This window comes from Culex pipiens, chromosome 3 (genome assembly GCF_016801865.2).
Source record: "Culex pipiens pallens isolate TS chromosome 3, TS_CPP_V2, whole genome shotgun sequence".
Classification (NCBI taxonomy): domain Eukaryota; kingdom Metazoa; phylum Arthropoda; class Insecta; order Diptera; family Culicidae; genus Culex; species Culex pipiens.
Window position 1 is genome coordinate 21,280,790 of NC_068939.1, and position 24,918 is coordinate 21,305,707.

Sequence of the window (24,918 nt, forward strand, 5' to 3'; positions counted from 1 at the left end):
GTGCAGCTGTACGACGAACACTTCACCGTAAAGTGAATGCCTTTACCATATGGTTCACAAACTCTCCGCCAAAGTTGTAATTCTTCGCTTTTATCAGCCCCACCATCGTTGAGTAGATCGTACACTTTTCCGGCAACTTAATCAGACAAAATTTTGTTCCGGAAGTTTCCCAAATCCGACTCCAGCACAAACCCAACCCCTTATGAAGCTACAGACAAAAAAGTTTGATTCTTTCATTTGAAAACAAAACTTAGTCAAATTTGGTAAACGCTTTTTTGCAAATTCTAACTATTTTTCAAATGGGTATTTAATGTTTCTATATGGTAATCGTGAATCAATATGAACCATTTGAACTTAAAAATCACCTTATAGTTTAGGGTAACCATTTGAGTAAACATCCTCAAATAGTTTTTTAAAGTCATCAAGAAAATTGTTTACCATTACAAACATTAAAATAACTGTATTACTTATGGTGACCATTTGCCAAATAGTTATCAAGGTCCGCCAAATAACATTATTACAAATGGTGACCATAAATCATAAGGTTGTTTTAAGGTCCTCACTAGAATTCATATAGTTTTCGTTTATCCGGGGAGTCCATAACCAGGGGGCTCAAATTGAGCTCTTTGGTATGGGGAAGTGTGGTGGGCAAAAAAAATAAAAATAAAAAAAAAAACAAAATAAACGAAACCAAAACAAAAAATGAAATTTGATTATTTGTCCGATTGATGCATAAAAAGCTTGAACATATTTGAAACGGCCTCAAATCGTTGCAGGTATATTTTTAAAGTTTAATTTGTCCTAAAAAGCATAAAATTTTCTAATTTTCATTAAATTCCATTGCTTCAATCAAAATTGACATTGGATCATCTGAATTATTATTTTTCAAATAAATATTTTTATTTTTCATTTAATTGAAAATATAAGTGTCTTCAGCCAAAAAAAAAATGTCAAAATGTGGGGTCATGACTGTTGTATATAAAATGCTTACAAAATTATTTATAGTCTCCCTTGATGGTAATGTTTTTTGAGGCATAACAATTTTGATACAAAACTTACACAAAATTTCTATATTTTTTGGTTTTGTTCATTCATTTAAAATAATTTCTAACATTTGATCGGAGTAACTTTTAATCAAGCTCTTGAAAGTATGTCATTTTTTGTTCTCGAATATTTAAATAAAAAAGAGTTAAAAAATTACCAAATAATTTAACAAATACTTTACTTACAGATTTATAGGTTAAAATAACAAAATTTAAACGTAATTTTTTTGCTTTCTATTTTTTGAATTCTAAGACCACAATTCGGAAAAATATACATATTTTTATATTTTGCAAATTTTGAACAGAAAAAAATCATTTTGTTTTGCTTTTTTAACAATGTTGTTAATTGCAATTCCGTTTTAAAAATACTTATCTTTTCTGTCATTCTATGGCGTACTTATCATAACCAAAAACAATGATGCTGAAATAGTAGTTTATGCAACCAGTTTGAAAAAGGATGGTTTTTCAGCACGAGTCGTGCATTTACCCAACGAGCTGAATAAATACGACAAATGCTGAAAAAAAAATAAGTTTTGCAACGAGTTCCATACCAATTTTTGTGCAACTCCGAAAACTCCCATTGAATGAAATTGTCCATGTATTTAGTGAATCCACAGTTTAAGTTGAAAAAAAAAATTTAAAATACAAGTGCTTAAAGTTCAAGTTTTCAGCATCCATTTTATTTCTGAAAAGTAGAACTTTTCAGCAGATTTTTTTTTAAAGTGATTCTGTTTTAGTCAATGAATCTTTTAAATTAAAAAAAATGTTGAAAAGTGTTCCTTTTCAAAACAAGTGCTGAAAAGTTCAACTTTTCAGCACCCATTTCAGTGCTGCATTACGATCCTGCATTAGTTTTTTGTTGTCAACACACTTGGACACATTTGGAAAAACAAGAATAGTTTGTTGCAATTCGTTGCAAAACTATATTTTTCAGCAGTCATCATATTTATCCAAAAAGCCTCTACGACTCATGCTAAGAAAAACATGATTTGCAAACTAGTATTATGTTTAAAAAAAACCCCTTTAAAAGCACAACTACAAGATTAAAGGTTTACATAATCGCTAAAAGTGATCTAAAGAGCATGTTTTATGAACAAATTAAATGATAAGTGCTAATTCCAGACTTTATTCTGTTGTTTTCAACCTCATTGGCCACCATTACGCGAGAGAAAAAAAAATAACTTGCACGCCAGTTACCAGTCACTGATCCGATCTGTTCAGGCATCAATTAACGAACTATTCAAAGCAGTGGAACCTGTGGAACGAGTTCGCGCTCCCCGAAGAACGCGCAAAGTTCTACTTTCATAAGATTCTCGCCGATCTGTTCTACTCCACAATTGTACTTTGCACTGTTGAGCACACCCCTTTTTTGCCGCATAACTGTCCCCCAATTTGGTGACGTGACATTGAAAAATCAGCAAAAAATAAAAGAACAGTAGGTTCGTTCACGACGTTCTCCCACCAGGACTCGTTTCCGTTCTGTTCTCTGCATTCTTTAATTCGCCGCGACTTAACTCGAAGGACATCTCGAATGGCACTCGAAAGTGTTTTGGCTCGTTTGCGGGGACTAGACTTGTTGGTGACTATACTTTAGTGCCCGTCTGGGGCAATATTTTGCCCGCTCGTCCCTGATCCAGACGGCCGGTCGACCTTCGACTTTGCACGGTGTTTTGGTGGAGCCACCTGTTACCTGGATCGTTCTCGTCTTTCAACCGAACAAAGCTGGTGCGATTCCGCCGGAAGTTCTTCGACCTGTTTCGAGAGCTATTTCCGGCGCTACAACACCTCTCCTGGTGGAAATCCCGAACCAGTCTCCAGCTCAAAGTGACGCACAAAGCGAGCACAAATCCAGACCAGACTCAGGTGATTCCTCCAGCAGAAACCAAAGCCAAAACAGAAAGAAACGAGCAGACCGTTGACGAGCCACGCGCGGTGTTTCCCCGGCGAACTTGTTATCCCAAATGAGGTGCGTCGTCACAGCCCCGAGAGGCAACACACGAAGAAACGATGAAACAGCCACGGCAACAAACAGAGAGCAGCAGAGAGGGCGGCTAAGCAACAAGCACGACTAAATGTGTTGCGACGACGACGACGGTTGGCAAGAGTGCGTCAACCAGACCCTGGCAGGCAGTTCTGATTTGGATACATTTTGTTGGGACCGCCGGCGCGGCGGGACTTGGGCTTGGGAAGGAGGGCGGACCGATTATGACAGAGGGAGTCGTGATGACTAGTCGGGAGGAGGACAAGGAGGTAGACAGACGATGACAATGTCAGTGCGAATTACAAGATACAATATTATTTGGAAAGGGGGCATTGGGTTGAAATGGGCCAACTATTTCTTTATTCAAAATGTTGCTATTTATCGCAATTCTGTCAAAAATCTTTGAAAAGATTCAAAATTTATTCTTTAAATATCCATGACAAAACATTGCATAATTTGTTAAAAATCAAAAAGGCTAGTATAATTTTTATCAGACCCTCAACAAGAAAAACGCTATAAAATTTAATTAGTCAACGATTGATTTTATCCGTTTTACCAATGAATTATGAATGAATTATTTTGTACTCTGGTTTTATAAGTAATTTTAAAAGAATGAGGAACAAAGATTTAAAACTAAATTTTAACCACCTTGCTTAAAGATTATAATTGAACAACTGAAATAACTGATTTTTATTATCAATTCCAGACCTTTTTAAAGTACAATTTGTAACTATTAAATTATTATAAAAGAATGAACCTAAACAAAAACTAAAGCTTGATTGAACCTCTGAAGTCATTTTTTTGTAGGTTGTTTTTCCCTGGTTTGAGTAAGCCAACTTAAGTTATTTTTGAACCATTTTTTCTACTTTTTCTTTTCCTTTGTCGTGTTTTGTTTTTTTTTTTCAGACCATCAATTTTTATTATGAGCTTTTATAAGCTTTCAAGTTTTACCTGTTGGGGTCCAAATTTTTATGCTGTAACTGTCTTGAAAAACTCGTGTAGGCCTCCTGAAACATTTTAATACTTGGGTTGCAATGCAACAACAACAACATGATGATAACAACAACCACAACAACATGATGATAACATGATGTTAATTTTTAAATCGAAACAGGAAAGCAAAAAAAACGTCGAATTAAGGTGAAAAAAATCTTATCCAAAATATTAACTTTAATTAGGAAACCCGGTTTAATCAAAACAACGCAACTTCTTCTTGTAGCAAACATACAAGCAAAAGCCGTGCACTTTGAATAACGTGAATAAACATTTCATATCTGAGCTAAATATACTGCTATGAAAATATACCTGCCGTAACTGTTTTGCAATTCATCAGTACACCTGTTGACAGTAAAATAATTGTTACGTGGCTAAATGCCAGCTGCACTATTTTGGTCACTTTAAATAAATTCAATAAAACTTCATATGGGCGCAATGTAAGTACTGAATTATTAACTAGTATTATTAAAAACCAAAACACTTTTAATTACGAACCATATTTTGAGCCACAGTCATGCCCCGGTTTTGCACTTCCCAGTGCCTTTTTTCGAAAAATACTCCAAATTTAAGTTTTCAACGACATGGGTATCAAATTATCAGGATTTGTTGATACATTTCGAAAGTATTAACATTTTTTATAAATACTCAAAAAAAATTATAAAAAATACAAAACAAAATCAGTTGTTCACAATAAGGGTACAAAATGGTCGGGGTTTTTCATAAATTTTGAAAGTAATACCACAAGTTTTTGAAAATTTCACTAAACCACGTATTCTCGAAAAAGTACTAAAAATTTCAGTTTTTTTTTTGCAAAATGGGTATCAAATGATCGGGATTTTTTTTATACATATTGAAATATTGAATTTTTTTCTGAAGATATTAAAATTTTTCACAAAACTACGTATTTTAGAAAAAAATACAAAATTTTGTTCTTACAATTTTGACATCAAATGATCATAACCATCAAAATGTATGAAAAAAACCTGATTTTTTTTCACGAAAATATGTAGTTCTTCAAAAAAAATATTATCTTTAAACGTTTGCGTTATAACTTTCAAAGTGTATGAAAAAATCCTTATCATTTGAAACCTTTATTGTAAAAAACTGAAATTTTGATTATTTTTCGTAAAAACGTAAATTTTAGTAAAATTTGAGAATTATCAAAAACATCTGTTCTAACTATCAAAACGTATGAAAAAATCCCGACCCATATTGTAAAAAACTGCAATTTGGAGTATTTTTTCAAAAATTCGTAGTTTTGTGAAAATTTTGAGTATTTCCAAAATTTTGCGTATTTTCTTTTTTTGTCAAGCTCTGTGCTTCAGTTATGCACGCCTCGGTTTTGCATTCCCCATATGGTGTGCTAAACCGAGGCATGACTGTATGTAATGAATATAAGGCTCAGTTGTTTGACAATCATAAGTACCTACATTCAATTCAATTCGAATAAATTTCGTTTCTTTGATGAATGATAAAGTTATAAAGGATCATTTGAAGCTCACACCAAAGTTTTGAAATTCGTTTCAGCTGTAAATCATAGCCAAATTTTTATGTATTATGGCTGTCCCGGGCAGACGGTAATAACAAAATTCATGCCATTTCAATAACAAATACTGTTAAAATAACAAAAAGCGTTATGGAATATTCTTGCAAAATCCATTTTCGCATAAGAGTTTAATAACAATTTATGTTATTATAACAAAATTTGTTATTGGTCTGATATTGGTGATAAGCCAAAACAACTTTGGAATAACATTTTTTGTTATGGAAAAATAACTCCAACTGTTACTGGGATGATCGGATTAGTTGTTAAAATAACAAAAAAGAATAACAAAGATTTGTTCGAAAAATAACTCAAAATGTTATAAATTTGTTATTACAATAACAATCCAATAACAAAAAAATCATAACGGCGAATAACAAATCATGTAATAAATAACAAAAAATGTTATTGACCTAGTATTTTCTAATACCAAAAAATGTTATTCCCAAGTTATTTCCGTCTGCTCGGGGTAAAAGAAAACATACTTGATCATTAGTTTACAAAATTCTAAGTTAAATAGTAGTGCGAAAGTTAAATCAGATTAAGAAGTGGTACAGATTATAAAACTTAAAATTTGCATTTCAATATGTAGCAGTTTTATTTTTTAAATTCAACAATTACAAAAAAAACTTTATTAACAGGCCTATTTAAATGCTAATGCCATGACTCAGCAACGAAACGTAAATCGGTGGCGCTGGAGATAAAATCTTAATAGCCATGATTTTTTCAATAGAAATGAGTTTAAATTGAACGAAAAGCAGACTGCATTTTTCCAATACCTTGAAATTATTCACTATGAATAGATATAATTAGTTTTTAATTTTTTTTATTTTTTTTCTTTTTTGTTAAAATGACTACAAAAACTTTGTTACGTTTTAAAACTGGATGTATTTAAAATGCTAGAATGTTTTGCCTTCCTCACCTTACTAAGGAAAGGCTATAAAATCACTCGAAAAATGAACTTCTTAATTCGACCTCGTTGACCTACCTTCACGTATACCTATCGACTCAGAATCAAATTCTGAGCAAATGTCTGTGCGTGTGTATGTCTGTAAGTCCGTGCACTCGATTATCTCCGGACTGGCTGAACCGATTTGGGCCGTTTTGTTTAGTATTTCAAAAGTTATGCTAAAAAAACGATTCTGGCTAAAGTTTGAAAGATTGTAAAAAGGGTGGTTTTTGTAAGAAAACATCATACATTTTTAAAAAGGTATTTGAAAGACCTTTCTATTGAGCCCAAAACATTGAAGATCTGATAACCCTATCAAAAGTTATGAGCACTTTAGTGTCATTTGTACACTTTTTAGAGGCCGGATCTCAAATATGTTGATAAAAAAGTTGTCCGGATCTATCATGCGACCCATTGTTGGATAGGTAATCAAAAGACCTTTCCAACAAGCCCAAAAGATTGAAGATCTGATAACCCTATCAAAAGTTATGAGCACCTAAGTGTCATTTGTACACATTTTAGAGGCCGGATCTCAAATATTTTGATGAAAAAGTTGTTCGGATCTATCCGGAGATCTGGCTCCCGGGATTTTGTTGATTTGAAACTCCCGGTAGGTGTTGTTCTAATATTACGTCCAATGATTTTTGGGATTCTAGACCCCATACTCCATGTAGATATGTTGTAAGAAGTAAAATTTAGATAAAATTTGTAGGTTTGACATTCTTACTACAGAAACAAATATGTACATAATTGTGAGGAAGGCACAAACCATCATCGGTGGATTAAGAAACGTTTTTATTATGAAAATGTTTAGCAAAGTTTTACCTCTTTATTATTTTATTAACTTCTTTGTATGGATATTATGAATAAAAATCTTGTCATTGCCAATATTTGAAATAGTTTATAAGCAATTTCATTTAATAAATCTATTTTTATCTAATCTAATCTAATCAAACGCAGTCAGCCAATCTTTCGAAGCTATCCTGGAGAAATCCTAAGGTTAGATTACACCAAGCTTATTTAATTGTCTATGTTATTGAATTGCGAAGCTGTAATATAGTCCACACTCGTATATCCGAAGCTTCGATTATCCGAAATTCGATTATTCAAATATTTCTTAGAAAAGGATAATTTTTTTGAGTTGAATGTATTTTTCCATATTTTATCACCGCCATTTCGGCCACAATTCTTTTTTTTTTTTATTTAATTATTACTTAGAGCAGTTTTGAAGATAAAACCTCTCTTAATCAAAGCAGTGCAGATTAAACATTTTAGAACTGGCGTACGTAAATTGGTTGCAGCCATCAAATCAATATAAAGAGATACCAACCGAATGTTTGGAATATCCATACTCAAACTCGTAATCACGCGAAAATCTGCAAGTCACCAAAAATGGTTTTAATTGTCTTCTCATGACCACCCACTCTCAAACCGTTCGAAAATTTCTCCCATCACACACTGCCATTTGACGTCAATTCCCTAAAGGTGATCCCCCAATCTGGGTATTACCCCACATGGTTTTAAAGTGCCTGCACGCACGGTCATCCCCTCCAAAACCATGACTAGAGGTCAACCACGTTGTTCAAACCACGCGCGCACAATTTTGCGACCTGGAAATTCCCATTTTTCTCCACACTCCCCTTCCTTCGGAGGTCCCGCGGCAGAGGGCGACACGACCACGTAATTTCCCATGTGCGAAAGAAAAGCAGCAGCCCCCCAAAAACACAACACACACACACACATTCGGGTAGAGAATTGGCGAAAATCGGCAAAACAAGTGCCACCGCCGCGAGAGAGAACCGAGACCGAAGCAACGCGAGAGAGAGCGAGTGTGTTGCGTGCGACAACAAAAGTGTTGCAGAGCGCGCGTCGCGCGCAACAAGTGGTCGGTCAGTTGGTTGGTCAGTTTGTTGATTGTTTTGAAGTTTGAGTCGCGCGCGAAGGCATCACGTGCTGGGGCACCCGCAGAACGTTCTAGGAGTTTGCGCGCGCGAGAGCGCGCGGCGCGACTTTGGGCTCTCCGAGCGTGTCGCGCGACACCGGCGGTGTCACGCCCGGTAGAGGGGCCTCGGTGGCCCGTCGGCACCTGGCAGGTATTTAAACTGATAGCGAGCTAAACGTATCATGCATTCATTGGTTTGCTTGCTTTTTGCAAAGTAACACAGAGGAAGAAGCTGTAGTTCGTAATTATCGCTCGCTCAAAGGAGTTTTGAAGCAGTTGTACTGAAAACTAAAACAAAGTTACAAAACGTCCCTTCAACATTGAAGGAAGTTTCAACCAGCAGTGAATTTAAGTGATTTTTTTGGTCGGACAAACGGAGCTCCCCAGTCACAGCCCCGTGGTCAATCAACGCCAATCAAGGATATTCATCTGCGAGCGAATTAGACGAGCACGAGCCGCCCTCCCCCTTCAGCAATTTCGCAAGTGTTGTTGTTTCTGAAATAACAAGTGTGAAAGGCGCGTACTTTGCAAAACCGAAGGAAAACAAACGAGTCAGCTAGCGTTAAAAAAGTAGCAACTCGAAAGGAACATTTCAGCGCGTTTTGAAAATAAAAGAGGCAAAAAAGTGTTAAACAAAAAGTTTGAAGTGCTTCATCTTCAAGATCTTGTACCAGCAGCAACAAGTTTAAATCAACACACAACACACATACGCAAAAATGATTGCCGCTGCCCAGAAGAACCGCGAAATGTTCGCCATCAAGAAGTCGTACAGCATTGAGGTAAATATCGTGGGGGAGATGCTAGTGTGAAGTTTGGTGAAGTTTAGTGAAGTTGGGGAACATGAGTAAAAATTCTTAAAATTCAAAACGGTTTTTTTTTCTCAGCAAAGTGATTTCATTGTCTAACTAAGTTATGTGAATTTGTAAAAAATGTGTAAAAAGTTTATTTCAGTGTTAAATTTTGATTTTTTGACATTGAACTTTCTATAGTTAATTAATTTTAGTGACTCAATTTTGAATTGAAAAACTTGCAAATATTACATTTTGCGAGTCTTTCCTTAAAAATTTAAATATTTCAAACCAGGAATTTTATTCAAAAAAAAGGTTGAAAATGTACTATTCTTATTTTGAAAAACCACAAGCTTGCGAAATTATAAGTTATTTTGATTAATTTACTGTTTGAGAATCAAAAAATTGCTAATTGTAAAAATGTGACAAAGGATTTAATTATTTGGCATAAATCATAAACTCAGCACAAAACGCAAAAAAAAACTAAAAACTTACAAATTCATTACCATTTTTACCGGAAAAGAAATTTAAATTCCTGTAATAGATGAAGACACAGTTTTGTTATAAAAATTGCACATTTTTGAATTTATATATTTTGAAGACTCAATTTGAAATTGAACAATACATCAAATATTATATTTTGTGACTAACTGTGACTAAAATTAAAATCAAAAGAAAATGAATTAATTAAAAATAATTTTAAATAATTCTTAACCTTATGGCATTATCAATTGATTTGATGATTTTTATTCATTTAATTCCAAACATTTAAAAAATACAGATTATCAAAATGTGGAAAAGCATTTCTTAATGGCTTGGCATAAATCAAAAATCAAAAACTAAAAAAAATTAACTTACTTGCTAACAAATTTCATACCTTTTTACTGAAAAGGAATTTTGAATTCTAGTAATTGAGAAAGACACAGATTTGTTTAAAAATAAGATTATTTAAAAATTAAATTTTCAACCAAATAACAATCAAATTAAAATGATTTTTACGAAAATCACAAGTTTATGACATTATAAGTAACTTTGAAGATTTTGATTTGAGGTCCTCAAATTGAGGATCAAAAACTGCAAATTATACAAATCTAAAAAATGTAATTCAAAATGATTTGGCATGAATAAAAAAAAAGTGAACAAAAAATCTTAATTGCTTACAATTTTTCAAGCTTTTTACTGAAAAGGAAATTCAAAGTCCAAAAGTGCCTAAAGTCATAGTTTTGAATATTTTAAAATTTGTTTTTGTTTTAGGTTAGAAAATATAAAACTTTGTGACCTATTTTGTCAACAAAGTACAGTTTCAAATTAAATACTTCTTTACCGAAAAGGAAATTTGAACTCAATCAATAGACAGTCAAGATACAGTTTTATTTCATAAGTTCATTTACTAAAATTACAGCTATTAAATGATCAATTTGCTTCAAATTTCATTTTTGATACATTCTTTTTGGCTTATGAATAGAGTTAGTGAGTATTCACGATTTCATGGTCAGCGTGAAATTCGTTGAATTTGAATATTTACGTGAAATTAATTAATAGAAAAACAAATCCCTAGAATTTTTAGCTTTTCTTGGATAATTTACTAATTTAAATCATTTTTTCATTCTCTGTAATTAGAAATAAAAACATTCTTACTTGGTTTAGTCAAGAATAAATGATTAAGTTTTCTTACTAATAATATTTTTGATCTTTAAAGTCAGCATTTTTTGGAACATTTCAAATTATTTCTGAGTCCTGTTTAATTTTTACGATTTTTGATGATGTTCCTGCTGAAATTATCAAATTTTTGGTTTGAAGAATCATTGGAACTTATTATTTCTGTTCTTTTTATGCTAAAAGATTTCAAAAATCTAAAAAAATGAATATATTTGATTTTTTTTTTGTTTTCTGATCAATTTGAAATGTTTTTTTTATAAAGGAAAATTAAAACTTTTTTAAATATTTCCATTGGGCTAAATGTCGAAGGAGATTCAAGTAATTTTGATCATTTTGGCTAGACAAGACAGTTAAATTATGGTTCTTTTAACATATTTTATGTTCCGTGGAAATCCCTTGAAATTTAGCGTTCTAAAATCAAGATCCCCGTGAAATTTGCAATTTGTAATAAGAAATATTCCAAGCGAGTTTTTTTTTAAAGGAATTGAACTGTTATTTTTCACAAAGATTCATGAAGTTTTGTTTTCGTGAAAAATGACATATTTTGTTAGTATTAAGGTTATTTCTAAAGTAGTAACCAATTGGAGATTCATTAAGTGCAACTTCATTTGTTTGTCGTTATATTGGAAATAATTCAACAAATTGATTAATTATAGTTAAGTAGCCGTATTGGCTTCTGAAAGTTTTTTTTAACAATCTGAAGATACAAAAAAATATATCTAAAATTAAATTTAATTCAAATTTAATATATGTGATTTCACAAACCGCTGATTTGAAAGAATTTCTCAATTATGACTGTCGCTAGAAATTACTACAAATCTGTCTAATTCCACTAATAGGATCAATTAACCCTATCAATCACCAATCACTCTCAATTTGGCATTCAATTACTGGAAGTAGAATTCCATTAGAGTTGATCACTCTCCACCAAGATCGCGCTCCCATTCACAATTTCCGCGGAAAATTCCCTTTCTCCAATCTCAACCCTCCTAAGGGCTCCGATCTAAGCCACTTAGATATCACACAGGGGGGAGAGAGGAAGGTGAAGTTAACACCTAAGTGTGAGTGTGTGTGTATGCGCGCAACAAAAGAATTCGCTGACCGCAAACTACTTCCTACTCGATCGCTGCGCGATCGCCCGATCAAACGCGACTCATTAATCAACACTCGGTTCTCGCGGAGGTCCAGATCAGAACCCAACCCCCTCCCTCCCCAGTCCCGACTCGCGAAAAAAAAGCGAAACTATTTCCTTTGTTCTCCGGTGCGCACCTGTTGAACACGCGAGACACTTGCGAGATCATAATCTTCGCTACAATGTCGAACTTTATATAATCACGCGACTGTGCAACAACCGCAGCGGATTCCCGGAGATCCGAGTGGTTGTGGTATCAATTAACGAGTTCCAGATCTTCCAGCGCGGCTTCATGGCCAGTTTGGCGCGCAATAGCTTAAAATAATGAAAAGAAGTGAGCTAATCGCCGTTGATCCAAATCGATTGGAGAGGTTCGATCAACAACACACTTGAGCAGATCGCGCTGCACCTTAAGTTGCGATCGCCGGTTTCCCACGGACATGCAAACATGATCGCGTGCCGCAACCGCCACCGTACAAAACGAGCTAATGTATGGAAATTAGCGCTACCGCGCGGCGTTGCTACCGCACGGAAACGCGGCAGCATTTAGTTCAGTGATCTGTTCAAGATCAAGCTGATCCTGCAGCGATTCTGGGTCACTTCGTCGAGTGAGTCACGATCTTTCTTCAGAACAAACAAGTAGCAACGCTAGACATCCCCTAATGGAGTCGGCCACGCATCCCCAAAGATCTCCATCAACTCCGCAAACAAGGTAGCTTTGTCACGTCACTTTGGCACTGTTTGTTCCTGCTCTGGCGGACACTCCTTTCACCCCGGCGCGTAACTCGTGCAAGGTCCCCCCGCAAAACAGGTCCGCTGAACTCACGTTGACGTTGGCATTGAATTTGGACAAGTGATCGAACCTGTCGCAGTTAGAACCGATGAGGTGGCACAAAAACCAGGTGCGCAGTCCTTGACGGTAATGAGCGCCTCCTCTGGAGCTGTGTAGAACGTCGTTGAAGTCGTCGTCGGTGACGACGACGAACGATGATGATCAGCGATCTTGGGGCAGGTTACACATTCCTCGTTTACAAGACCGCCGCTGTAAAACTGCCTTTTCAGCGCGCGAACGGCGACGACCGGGTCTGTGTTATGTACTCGCATACAGGTAGAGTTTGTTCCGATTTCAATGTCAATAACACCGGCCAGCTAACGACGCAGTTCGAGCATGTCGGCTGGCGAGCTTGAACTTGACGCCTCCGCGGCCGGTTATCGGCGATCCCAAAACGGGTTTCGGGGATTTCCCAAACTAAATTCGACAGGTTGTTCTTGGACGTTGGTCAACCGCAACGCGCCGTTCCGGCGATAAACCCTGCACCAGGACATGGATTCGGAATCGATTCGACACACACGCGATCGCTCGACCGCAACTCTTGACCACATAAATCGTGTGTGCTCTAATTGAGCGGTGAAGGACACTTCCGCGTTGAACTCCCGCGCGGTTCGCCCGCAAAACTAGAGCAGCGATCCGACCAAGTGGTCTTGTCCGCGTACGGACGGATGGTGCAACGCGCCATGGTCTCTGTTTATAGCCGCGGACAATGCTGGCGTTGCCAGTTTTCGCAACCTGCAGCGGGAGTGTGGATCAACTCGTCGAAAGGGTCGTTTCGCCGAAAGTTGTCGCGAAGAAACGCGCTAGAACTTGCTGCGGTAGGGCTATAAAATGCATCGTGCGCGCAGTGCGCGCGCGACTGGAAATGTCCACTTTTGGAGGACTCGTCGTTAGAGGCACACACACGTGTGTGGCCCCGCGAGTTGAAGCCAAGTAGCGCAAGTCGTTTGCATTGAGCAGGTCTTCAACGCTGCGATGTAGAACTTAGAGGGGGAGGGATTCTGTTTGCAAACAGTCGTTTTTGAACTCGATCAATATCGAGTGCTGGCAGTTGACGGGCTTCGCCCGAACGTTCATTTGCTCGATCGAGGTTCCAGTTAGTCTCTGGAACGCGAGTTACGGCAATCAAGTTCAAAAGTGTTGTAGGGACCTCCAGAAGCCTAATTTATATCATGGTAGACTTCACAAATTGCTTTCCATCGAGTTCAACGCCAAGATCACGGACCAACTCTTCGATAACGCCGCTAACCTTCGCCTTTTCCCTTCTCCACAGAACGGATACCCATCCCGGCGCCGTTCTCTGGTTGACGACGCCCGTTTCGAGACCATCGTCGTCAAGCAGACCAAGCAGACCGTTCTAGACGAGGCCCGAGTCAAGGCCAACGGTAAGTAGTTCAACCTGATCAATGTCACCTCCCCGCTGTAGATAACGTACACGCGTTACGTGTGTTTTTTTTTCTGTGGTAATTGTAGTCATTAAATTTTTCGGTTTTACTTTTGTTCTTTTTTCCCCCCATCCCCCTCCAACTTATAATTTATCCCGGTGTAACCTTCGACGATCGGCGTTCGCAGATTCCGACAGTTTGGAAGTCCAACAGGTCCCAGACCAGCATCCACAAGGTAATTTGAAAGTTGTCCCCCCACCTGAAATCAAGCAGCCAACCAGCGAAACCAGGAACAGCAACCACGACACGATCGTAGGATTAATGATCCTTGCCCGGGGTTGACCTCCAAGCGCTAGAAGTGATCGCGGTGTTCTAAACTTGAACTCGGTTTCGGTTGATCGCCGGCCAGGGTCGCGTGCGCGCGTTTACTTCCGACAACACGTTTGAGTTGTGCCTTCCACTCGAGTTTTTTTTTTTTGTTACGATCCTAGATTTGCGCCTCCGTTGAGGTTCGCTGAGCTTTATTGCATCCTTTAACGAGTTGGGCAACTTTAAGTTGTTCAAAAAATTCGATTGCCACATTTCCCTTTTTCAAGCTTGAGCTGTTGTTGCTGCTGTTTCGTTGCTTGCACATTTCCACCCCCTTTGGTATGTTTTATTTAGTCGTTTTACTGATTTTGGTTCTGTTTTTTTATTTGCTTTTATTTTTTGGTTTCCCTCCCCGCCCCCTTTGCACGTACACACCCCTACCTGCATTGTTGTTGTTGGCTTGGTGTTGTGCTTTGAAGCAGTTGACGATCTTCCGTACGATCCGGAGGAGATTGTATCCAACGGCGCTCAGGACGATGAAACCGGTAAGTTTTAGTTAGTAAGTTGGATGAGACATTCAGGAAATCAATCTTTAAGATCTTCACGCAAAATTTGACAGTTTAAGGTCCCTTCAATCATTTGGAACCATGGGGACATCAAACAAAGCACTACCTAAGTTTACAGGCGACTTTGTAGGTTAAATACTCTACGAACTCCCCTGTAGTCAATGGTGGTGTTCAAATTGATGTCCTCAACATTTCTAACGGTAATTTGGCCCTCGGGCAAGCCTCCTGTTCAAGCGTAATGAATTTCAATCAAAACGTACTCGATATTGATCGAGTTCAAAACTTAGGTCGTTCCATAACCCGACAATTTCAACCCCCTCAAAATCTCAAAAATCGCTCAGTTCTTTAAGAAACACTTTTCCCCACCATAATTCCACACAAAAGCCACGACCATCGCCGCAAATCGTCACCCCATCAAGCGTGTAATGGGTCGAGGAAAATCGTCCTCACCCCCTTCCCCCGTCGCGCAAATGTATCACTTTTTCTTCCGGTTCCAAAACGCCAAAGAGCTTTTCTCGGTTCTTTCGATGAATGAAAGTTCCCACACACGCCCACAAATGCTCGCCGCCTAGGATTCATTGAATCTAATTCCCGAGCTTAGAAAGGGGTTTGAGATCGTTGCTACACTCTTTCTTTGACTTGGTGACTGCGTTCTAGCGCAAAGGGGTCATAAGTTATGACGGATGATGTCGGCTTTGCCGAGGGGAGCGCGACCATTTTTAAGCGTGAAAATTTGAAAAAAAATACGCATTTGATCAATTTAGTTAAGGTAATTTATTGATTCGGTGAAATGACCCATTTAATGAGACGGCCTTATTTCTCAATACAGGAATGATTTTCAAAGCTTCCAAATGTCAATATAACAGTTCTGTTTAGTTCCAACCTAGAACTTGCTTTTTTCTCACTTTTGAGCACTTTTCGGTGAAATGACCCATTTTGCGGATTTCCCAAAAAAAAATGATTTGTTTTTTTTTGCGATTATGATATACTAGCATAGACAAAATTGAATCTTCAGTTGTCACTGTTGAACCAAAATTTCTAAAAGTTGAGTAATTTTTGTCAAATTTTGATCGCCTTATTTAAAGAAAATTGTATGATTCGGTGAAATGACCCATTTAATAAGACTTGGTCGTTTTCCTTCAAATTAGTAACTCAAACATTTTTCAAATGTCACTGTAACAGTTCTGTTTTAATATTTTAATAAATAATTTTTGGAAGAGTTGCAACCTTAAATTTTCACTGTTTCTCTTATATCAACACTTTTCGGTGAAACGACCCGTTTTCAAAGTCTTTAAAAAAATTATGATCCGGATAAAGTACAGTGAGTTACAACTTGTTTGAATTCTATTTAGACCCACTTTCAAGAGCTCACAGATCTATATTAATCTAAGCATTGAAAGGTATCAAATTTTGATAGCAAATATTACAAATGTTAAGGAGTTTTCGGTGAAACGACCCATTTTCAGGATCTCTCAAATCATTTGTGATCCGGATATTGTACAGAGTTTTAAACAATGACTTTCAAGAAATTTAACTCAAAACATGAATTGTCTCTTATTTTGAAACTTTTCGGTGAAACGACCCATTTCAAGAGCTCACAAATCTGATTAAATTTCTGTATTGTGTAGAGAATTGAAAGGTATCAAATTTAACAAATGTTGGGGAATTTTAGTAAGAAATACAGTTTTCGGTGAAATGACCCACTTTCTAGAGCTCACAGATCTGTTTCAATCTGAGCACTGAAAGGTATCAAATTTTGATAGCAAATATTACAAATGTTAAGAAGTTTCAAGGAACACAGTTTTCGGTAAAACGACCCATTTTATATGCTTACAGATCTGTTTGACTATAGATTGTGGAGCATATTACAAATGTTGAGGAGTTTCAGTCAGGAACACAGTTTTCGGTGAAATGACCCTCCTCTTTTTCCCGTTACAGACGCTGGCCTCACCGAGGAGGAGGTGGTACTCCAGAATGCCGCTTCCGAGTCGCCCGAGGCCGAAAAGGAGGTGGTCCGTGCCGCGGTCGTGGTCCATCTGCGCGACGGCATGGGCTCCCTCGGACGTATCCTGAAGGCGGTCGAGACGTTCCACGGTACCGTCGTGCACCTGGAGTCGCGCCAGTCGCGCTCCGACGGCGTCATGTTCGACGTGCTGATCAAGGTCGACATGGCCCGCGCCAACCTGCTCCAGCTGATCCGCTCCCTGCGGCAGACGGCCTCGTTCGGCAGTGTGGCCGTGCTGGCCGAGAACAACACCGTGAACGTGAAGGCGCCGTGGTTCCCGAAGCACGCCTCCGAGTTGGATAACTGCAACCACCTGATGACCAAGTACGAACCGGACCTGGACATGAACCATCCCGGATTCGCCGACCAGGTGTACCGCGCTCGCCGAAAGGAGATCGCCGAGATCGCATTCAGCTACAAGTAGTGAGTGACCCCTTTTCGCCACCATAGCTCGAGGAACTTCAAGAACTAACCGACGACCTTTTCTTCCCTCCTATTAGCGGAGACCCCATCCCGCACATCAACTACACCGAAACCGAGAACAAGACCTGGTCGGCGGTGTTCGCCCGCGTCAAGGACCTGATGCAGAAGCACGCCTGCTCCGAGTACGTGGCCGTGTTCCACAAGCTCGAGGAGGAGAAGATCTTCGTGAACGGGCGCATCCCGCAGCTGCAGGAGATGAGCGACTTCCTGCGCAAGAACACCGGCTTCACGCTGCGACCGGCCGCCGGTCTGCTGACCGCCCGCGACTTCCTGGCCTCGCTCGCGTTCCGCATCTTCCAGAGCACGCAGTACGTGCGACACATCAACTCGCCCTACCACACCCCCGAACCGTAAGTATTGACCGCGCTCCCCTTTTGTTAAAAAAAAATCTGCGAGGGATTTCCCACGAGAAATGCTTTTAATCCCATCATCCGTTGCGATCCGACCGGGGGGTGGGACACCAATTTATGGCCGTATTGTGGCAAAGCTTCGTTGACGTCACAGTCCTGAGAGAAAAGCTAATACGCCGCGACTTGAGTCGGAAAATGGGAGAAGAAAGCGCGTTATGATTGCTTGGGTGTTCCCATTCATATTCGTCGTTCTGTGGCGACTTTTCCGACGACTTTTTCCGGACTCTGGAGCAGAAGGAAGTGGTTGCTCACTTTTGCCTCTGTGCTAGCGGGAGTGAGCGATGGACCGTCGTGGGACCAAATGTTGGTACTTTTTCGGTGAAATGGCTTATTTAGTCAATGATCTCGAAAAGCTCTCTAAGTTCAATTTTTGATGAAATGACCCATTGCCCTAAATTTAATTAGACTCGAGTGAGCTTCACGATAACATTTTTCGGTGAAACGGCCTTTTTTGTTCAAACATCACGAAAGGATCTTCTAGTTAAAATTTTCGATAAAATGGCCCATTTCCCTTAACTGTTAAGAATCGAATGAGAATCACGATAAAATGTTGTTCAATTTTCGGTGAAATGACCTTTTTCGCTCAATCATCATAAAATGCTCTTTTAGTTCGAATTTTCGATGAAATGTCCCATTGCCTTCAACTGCATTCGAATCGAATGAGTTTCAAATTAGAATTTAGTAATTTTTCGGAGAAATGGCCCTTCAAACTTCTTCCATGATTGCTTCCATTCAAACATCTCATTTCAACTGAATCCAACATTCGGTGAAACGGCCCAAGTGGGCACCCCCCGACGGTACACACTCCATTTGCGACCTAGCCGACAAGTCACACAAAAAGGCGAAATAATAGAATAAAATGATTTTAACGGAAACGGTCTCTTACCCAGCTTTTGATGTGTTGTGAGCTAGTGGGGTGGGAGGTGAAAGTTCAAGCTTCCGGGAGAGCTGACGGAGAAATGACTTGAGGCAAGCAACAAGTGAACGTTGGAAGGCAGGACGCATAATTGCTCATTCCTCTGGGAAAAGTCCCAACTCGGTCTGTCAACACATTGTTCGTCAAAAGGGATACAAAACTCAATTAGTTCATCGTTAGTCGCACTTTGCGCAAAATGGCTCGTCCCGCTCGAAATCGATGCACTAATTGTGTTAGTCGCGTTCCCCGAAGGGGAAAACCGATTTCCCAGGCCCAATCAAAGCTGATCTCCGGTCCCTCGGGGGAAAAAAATCCCCTCAACGTTTTTTTCTCGCAAAAATATTAAATTTCTCCATTTTTTTGTTTCCTTTCAGCGATTGCATCCACGAGCTGCTGGGCCACATGCCACTGCTGGCGGACCCGAGCTTTGCGCAGTTCTCGCAAGAAATCGGATTAGCCTCGCTGGGAGCGTCGGATGAGGAAATCGAAAAGCTATCGACGGTAAGTTGCTCTTGGCCAACCACCCTTAAAGTGGGTTGTAACAGCGAACCACTTTTCGACGACCTACCCCGCCACCGCCACCTTGAGGTGGAAATCCGTTTACAAGATGAAAAGCGTTTTCATCCGAATGAGATGAGAGTTGAGTGTGTTGATTTGATGAATGGCATCCGTTGCGGTTGCTTTTCGGGTAATGGATGTAACTGACGAGGGCCGAGTGGTCAAGGAGGTTCAACAGTGAGCTACGCAGCGTTCTAGAAAACAATACATGACCTTTTTGTGCCTTAATAACTCTGCACATGATTTTTCGGTGAAATGGCTCAACTGAATTAAAAATTACTTTTCTTTGTGAGTTTCGGTGAAACGGCTGAATAATCCTTCTCGGAATAACTCTGCTCGTTAAATTCAAGTTAAAATATTTTTTCTCTCATGTTTTCGGTGAAATGGCTCAACTTTGCATTTTTTTTCTTTAAAATTACTTTTCACTATAAGTTTTTGTAAAACGGCTTAATTTTCCTTCGTCGAAACAATCTGCTCATAAAATTCAAGTCAAAACAAATCGTCTCATTTTTTTCGGTGAAATGGCTCAACTATGCCCTTCCTTCTTCAAAATTACTTTAAACTGTGAGTTTCGGTAAAACGGCTTAATGTTTCTCCCTGGAATAGCTCTGCTCATCAAATTTTAGACAAAACAACTCTTCTAATTTTTTTTCGGTGAAATGGCTCAACTGTGCCCTTTATTCTTCAAAATCACTTTTAACTGTGAAATTCGTTAAACAACTGAATGTTTCTTCCCAGAATAACTCTGCTCATCAATGTTTAGCCAAAACAACTCAACTTATTTTTTTCGGTGAACTGTGCCTTTTACTCTTCAAAATTACTTTTCACTGTGAGTTTCGGTGAAACGGCTGATTGTTTATCCCGGAATAAATCTGCTGATAAAATTTTAATCAAAACAATTCTTCTCATTTTTTTCGGTGAAATGGCTCAACTGTGGCCTTTATTCTTCAAAAGTACTTTCCACTGTGAGTTTCGGTGAAACGGCTGAATGTCCCTTCTCGGAATAACTCTGCTCATCAAATTATAGTCAAAACAATTCTTCTCATTTTTTTTCGGTGGAATGGCTTAACTGTGCCCTTTCTTCTTCAATTTTGGAGAAATGGCCTGTTCCTTTTGAATTCGGAATAATTTTGCTCATACAATTTTAGCTTAACTGCATTTTTCTGCATTTTCAACTTCAAACCAACTCGTCTCTTCTATTTCAATGAAATGGCCTGAATTTCAGTAAAATTGCTATATGAGCCATTTTCTTAATTTTCGAATAGTTGTGGTCATCAAGCTTCAGTAGAAAGGTCTTTTTGTGCCACTTAAATTTTCAGATCAAATCTTTTCAAATTTTCGGTGAAATGACCTATTTTCCTACTTTAGAACAACTCTTTACATTAAGTCTCTACAAAGTCCGAAGAACAATTTTTTATTCGGTGAAATTGCTCAACTTTGCCCCTTTTTTTTGTTAATTTCGGTGAAATGGCTTGTTCCTTTTGAGATCGGAAAAATTTTGCTCATCCAATTTTAGTAAAATTGATTTGTGCATTTTTAACATCAAACCAACTCTTCTCTTCTAATTCGATGAAATGGCTTGCAATTCGGTTAAGTAGCCCTTTGTGTCCTTTTTTTTCTAAATCAGAAGTATTCTGCTATTCAAATTTCAGTAAAATGGTCTAGTTTCACCGTTGAATACTTCCGAACAAATCTTCTTTAAATTTTCGGTGAAATGGCTTATTTTCTTTCTTCAGCACAACTCTTTATATTAAGTTTCTGTTGATTGTCCACTTAAATTAAAAAAAAACTGTTTCAAACCTCAGATCTCCCAAAGCTCATAAAAGTACAATGAACTCCACCAGCCCGCTTCTTCACCGTTTTCGGCCAAATGACCCGCTGCGCGCCCAATTACCGCAACTTCAAAACATCAAAACATGCGTACCAAAGCACACACGCAAAAAAAAAATGCCAAACGCCATCACGCAACATACACTCTCGTGCACTTGACTTTGAACGGCTAAACGCCGCGCCGGCTGAGAGCCGGTTGCTGACCTCCTGCTCAGCAACGTCTCGGCGGCGACTTGGTCACTAGGTTAATCGGGTATTCATGAGTCGTGCGCGGGGTGATTTACAGCTGTTGTACCGGATTTTCCACTAGGGTGGTCGTCGAGTTGGTTGGTTCGCCGAAAGGGTCGTTTCGTCGAAAATTATGATTAACATTAACAAAATCTTCTTTGTCCTTGCAGGTCTACTGGTTCACCGTGGAGTTCGGCCTGTGCAAGGAGAACAACGAGGTCAAGGCTTACGGCGCCGGGCTGCTGTCGGCGTACGGCGAGCTGCTGCACGCCATCAGCGACAAGCCCGAGCACCGCGCGTTCGAGCCGGCCAGCACGGCCGTCCAGCCCTACCAGGACCAGGAGTACCAGCCGATCTACTACGTCGCCGAGAGCTTCGAGGACGCCAAGGAGAAGTTCCGGCGCTGGGTGTCGACCATGTCGCGGCCGTTCGAGGTGCGCTTCAACCCCCACACCGAGCGCGTCGAGGTGCTCGACTCCGTCGACAAGCTCGACACCCTGGTGTCACAGCTCAACACCGAAATCCTGCACCTGACGAACGCGATCGCCAAGCTGCGACAACCGTTCTGCTAAGAAAAAAACAGATAAAAATGGAGAAGAGATAGACGCGAAACCAACGACGAAGAAAAAACGACAATATTTCTCACCTCTAACAAACTATTCCAACAACACAACCTTACGCGATCAGCCAAAAACTGCAAACAGGACTACAACAGTATTGCTACACCCCCTGGGACGCTAGGGGAGCGCACTCATCCATCAAGACCCCACCACCCAATCGTGGCACACAGCTTTCGTTCATATTATCCGGAGAATATGAACGCACCGTCGAAGCAGAACCGACCACCATCCCTGTTGAACGGGGATGTCTCGAAACACTTTCAGGCCCAACTTTTGGAATTCGATCAAAATTTCGCGTTCTGAGTGTGTAAATTTGTACTACCCAAAGCGAAGTTTCAACCAAGTTCCAACAAAACCGGGCCTCGCCCAACCCCCTTTCGGAACCTCGGAAGGTGTCTGTCTTCAAGCGCTACACTCCCCCCTCACCCTTGCTCACTGTTCCCTATTTGTACACACAACAACCGCACGTATCGTTCATTGTAGGAGTAGGAATATTGTTTTATACGAAAAGCCTATCTTTTATTTAAAGAGATCGTAATTTAAGTATTATTTACTATTTAAATTAGCGCGTAATACCATTTAAATTATTCCATTTTTAATTTTTTTTTCTGAGCTAGAACGTGTTGCAGCTTCTTCTCTTTTATGTTTTTCTCCCCCTACAACGAAACAATTGTCACCTACACATACCTCACACGCACACACACACACACCTAGCCAAAACCTGCGCGATCTTCCTGACTAGGGGGCCCGAAGGGGGACTCCGGTCCCAAGACCACGCCCGTCACAGCTACGGAAGAGTGACTGCTTCCTTTGACAAACCACCATCCCGCGTGGTACCGCAAGCCGGACGCCCCTCCCCAAAAGGCCTCTCAAAAGGGCGGGTCACGCTGCAGGACGACAGTGTGCGCGTGCGAGGGCCACGTGTGTGTTTTAAAGATCAAGCTGAAGAAAAAAAAAAGAAGAAACAAACAGCCAGCCTGCAACGAACATTCCTCGACTGTCATTAATCTCATGTTTGTTTTTTTTTATTTTATTTTTTTGTAAAGCAAAATATATTGTATTTATATTTATAGCTAAGCACTCACACACAACTCCCAAAAAACACACACACACACAACATCACGCAAAACATGACAAAAGTGAAAAAAATTTGCTACTATACTATCAGCTAAACAAAAAAACAGCAAACTATCAGTAGGTGTCAAAAGCAAACAACTTGTATGTATCTATCTATTGTGAGCAAAAGATAAGGAAGAGAAAAAAAACTTGAAAAACAAAAAACGTATGTGTCTGCGATATTGTATAAGATTTTAAGATGAGCGTTATTTTATCCTGACGATTGATTTTGTGTAATAAGTGACAGCAAGTGAACAAAACGAATGATGTAAAGAATCAAGATTGAGTCAAATAATCAGTAGAAAAGAAAAAAAAAACAAAAACCAAACCCACTTTGTTTTCTCTATCTATCTCACTCAACACCCCCCCAGTCCCCTTCCAAAATCACACCCTTTTTGTCACTGTCTTGCCATAAAAGAAATCAAACAAGTTTCGGTTGATCTTCGCTAAAAATCTCAAAATGCTCTTTCGGTCGTCCTGCCAGTGTTGCTATAGTTGAAATAAAAATGCTCAAGAGTGAAATGAAAAGCAAAACTGTTTACAAACGTATACCATCCCTAGAAAACAAAAAAGATGAAAACATGTGTAGAAATAAAACAAAACGAATCATTTACGCTGATTGTTGAGCCATTGTGTGGATGGAAAAAATTACGAAATAAAGTGGTTAAGCAAAAAAAAACGAAGTTTTTCATTTCTGTGGCATAATTAACGTTCTCACGCACAATACAATAGGAAAGTCTTGTGGCTGCAAAGACAATTCTAGTCAGTGATAAGTTATTGTGGACCTGAACCCTATTTAAAGCTGGACAAATCGAAACCTATGGAGAGTGGGCATCAGGAAACAGATGGCTTACCCAAAATAACTGCGCAGGCTAAACTCGAGTGGAAGCATGGAGTTGTAAGTCCCCAGAAACACATGCACTTTGAGTTTTTCAAAAATATTTGGACTGGGCCGAATGGTTTTTCTCCAAAGTTTTTATGGAGAATTATGGCGGTTCGTCGCTGTTGCGTACAAGCAAAAAAATGCATGCAATATGTGGGAGCAGCACAGCACTATTTATCCATACAAACTTTGGAGAAAAACCATTCATCCCAGTCTAAATATTTTTGAAAAATTCAAAGTGCACGTGTTTCTAAGGAGTTTAAACTTCAAGCTTCCCCTCGAGTTGAGCCTGCGTAGGAATTTTGATGGTCGGTGTTATCATACAAAACAAGCACTTGAAAAGAAGCAATGGTAGCAATTTTAGCTGTTGTGTTATTTTAAACATTTTTACAAGAGGGATTTTTGAAATAAGGATTTTTATGATATTCTTGGATATTATGATCATGTCTGTAACATACCTAATACCTTTAAACGAGAGTTTCCCCGAGAGCCGCTACGATCCAAAAAATTATAATAAAATAAAAAAAATGTTGGATTAGGTATTTTTTCGGTGAGAATTGATGTCTGCAGTTTTTTTGAAAAGGTCCAATAAACCAAATATTCAGTTTTTGTTTTTTTGGGTGTTTTTGAAACCGCCTTGAGTCAGGGGTATTAAAAAACACCCAAAAAGCAAAAACTGAAAATTTGGTTTATTGGACCTTTTAAAAAAACTCCAGATGTATCCTTTATTTGTCAACTATCAGA

General features: G+C 38.9%; 1 protein-coding gene across 5 annotated transcripts in view; it reads left to right on the forward strand.

The window, feature by feature from the left end:
• LOC120412867 (tyrosine 3-monooxygenase) overlaps positions 1-23,619 on the forward strand; it is a 55,378-nt gene extending 31,759 nt beyond the window's left edge. The window contains exons 1-8 of one of the 5 annotated variants that reach the window (XM_039573496.2): positions 8,640-9,233; positions 14,139-14,250; positions 14,438-14,485; positions 15,039-15,104; positions 17,064-17,553; positions 17,631-17,963; positions 19,314-19,440; positions 21,726-23,619. In XM_039573496.2, coding sequence (XP_039429430.1) covers positions 9,171-9,233; positions 14,139-14,250; positions 14,438-14,485; positions 15,039-15,104; positions 17,064-17,553; positions 17,631-17,963; positions 19,314-19,440; positions 21,726-22,127 — 1,641 coding nt within the window. In that variant the 5' untranslated portion in view covers positions 8,640-9,170 and the 3' untranslated portion in view covers positions 22,128-23,619. Of the gene's footprint in view, positions 1-8,639; positions 9,234-14,138; positions 14,251-14,437; positions 14,486-15,038; positions 15,105-17,063; positions 17,554-17,630; positions 17,964-19,313; positions 19,441-21,725 lie in introns of those variants that run through there. The other 4 variants (XM_039573494.2, XM_039573495.2, XM_039573498.2 and 1 more) reach the window with 4 other exon arrangements.
• Positions 23,620-24,918: the final 1,299 nt, after the last annotated feature.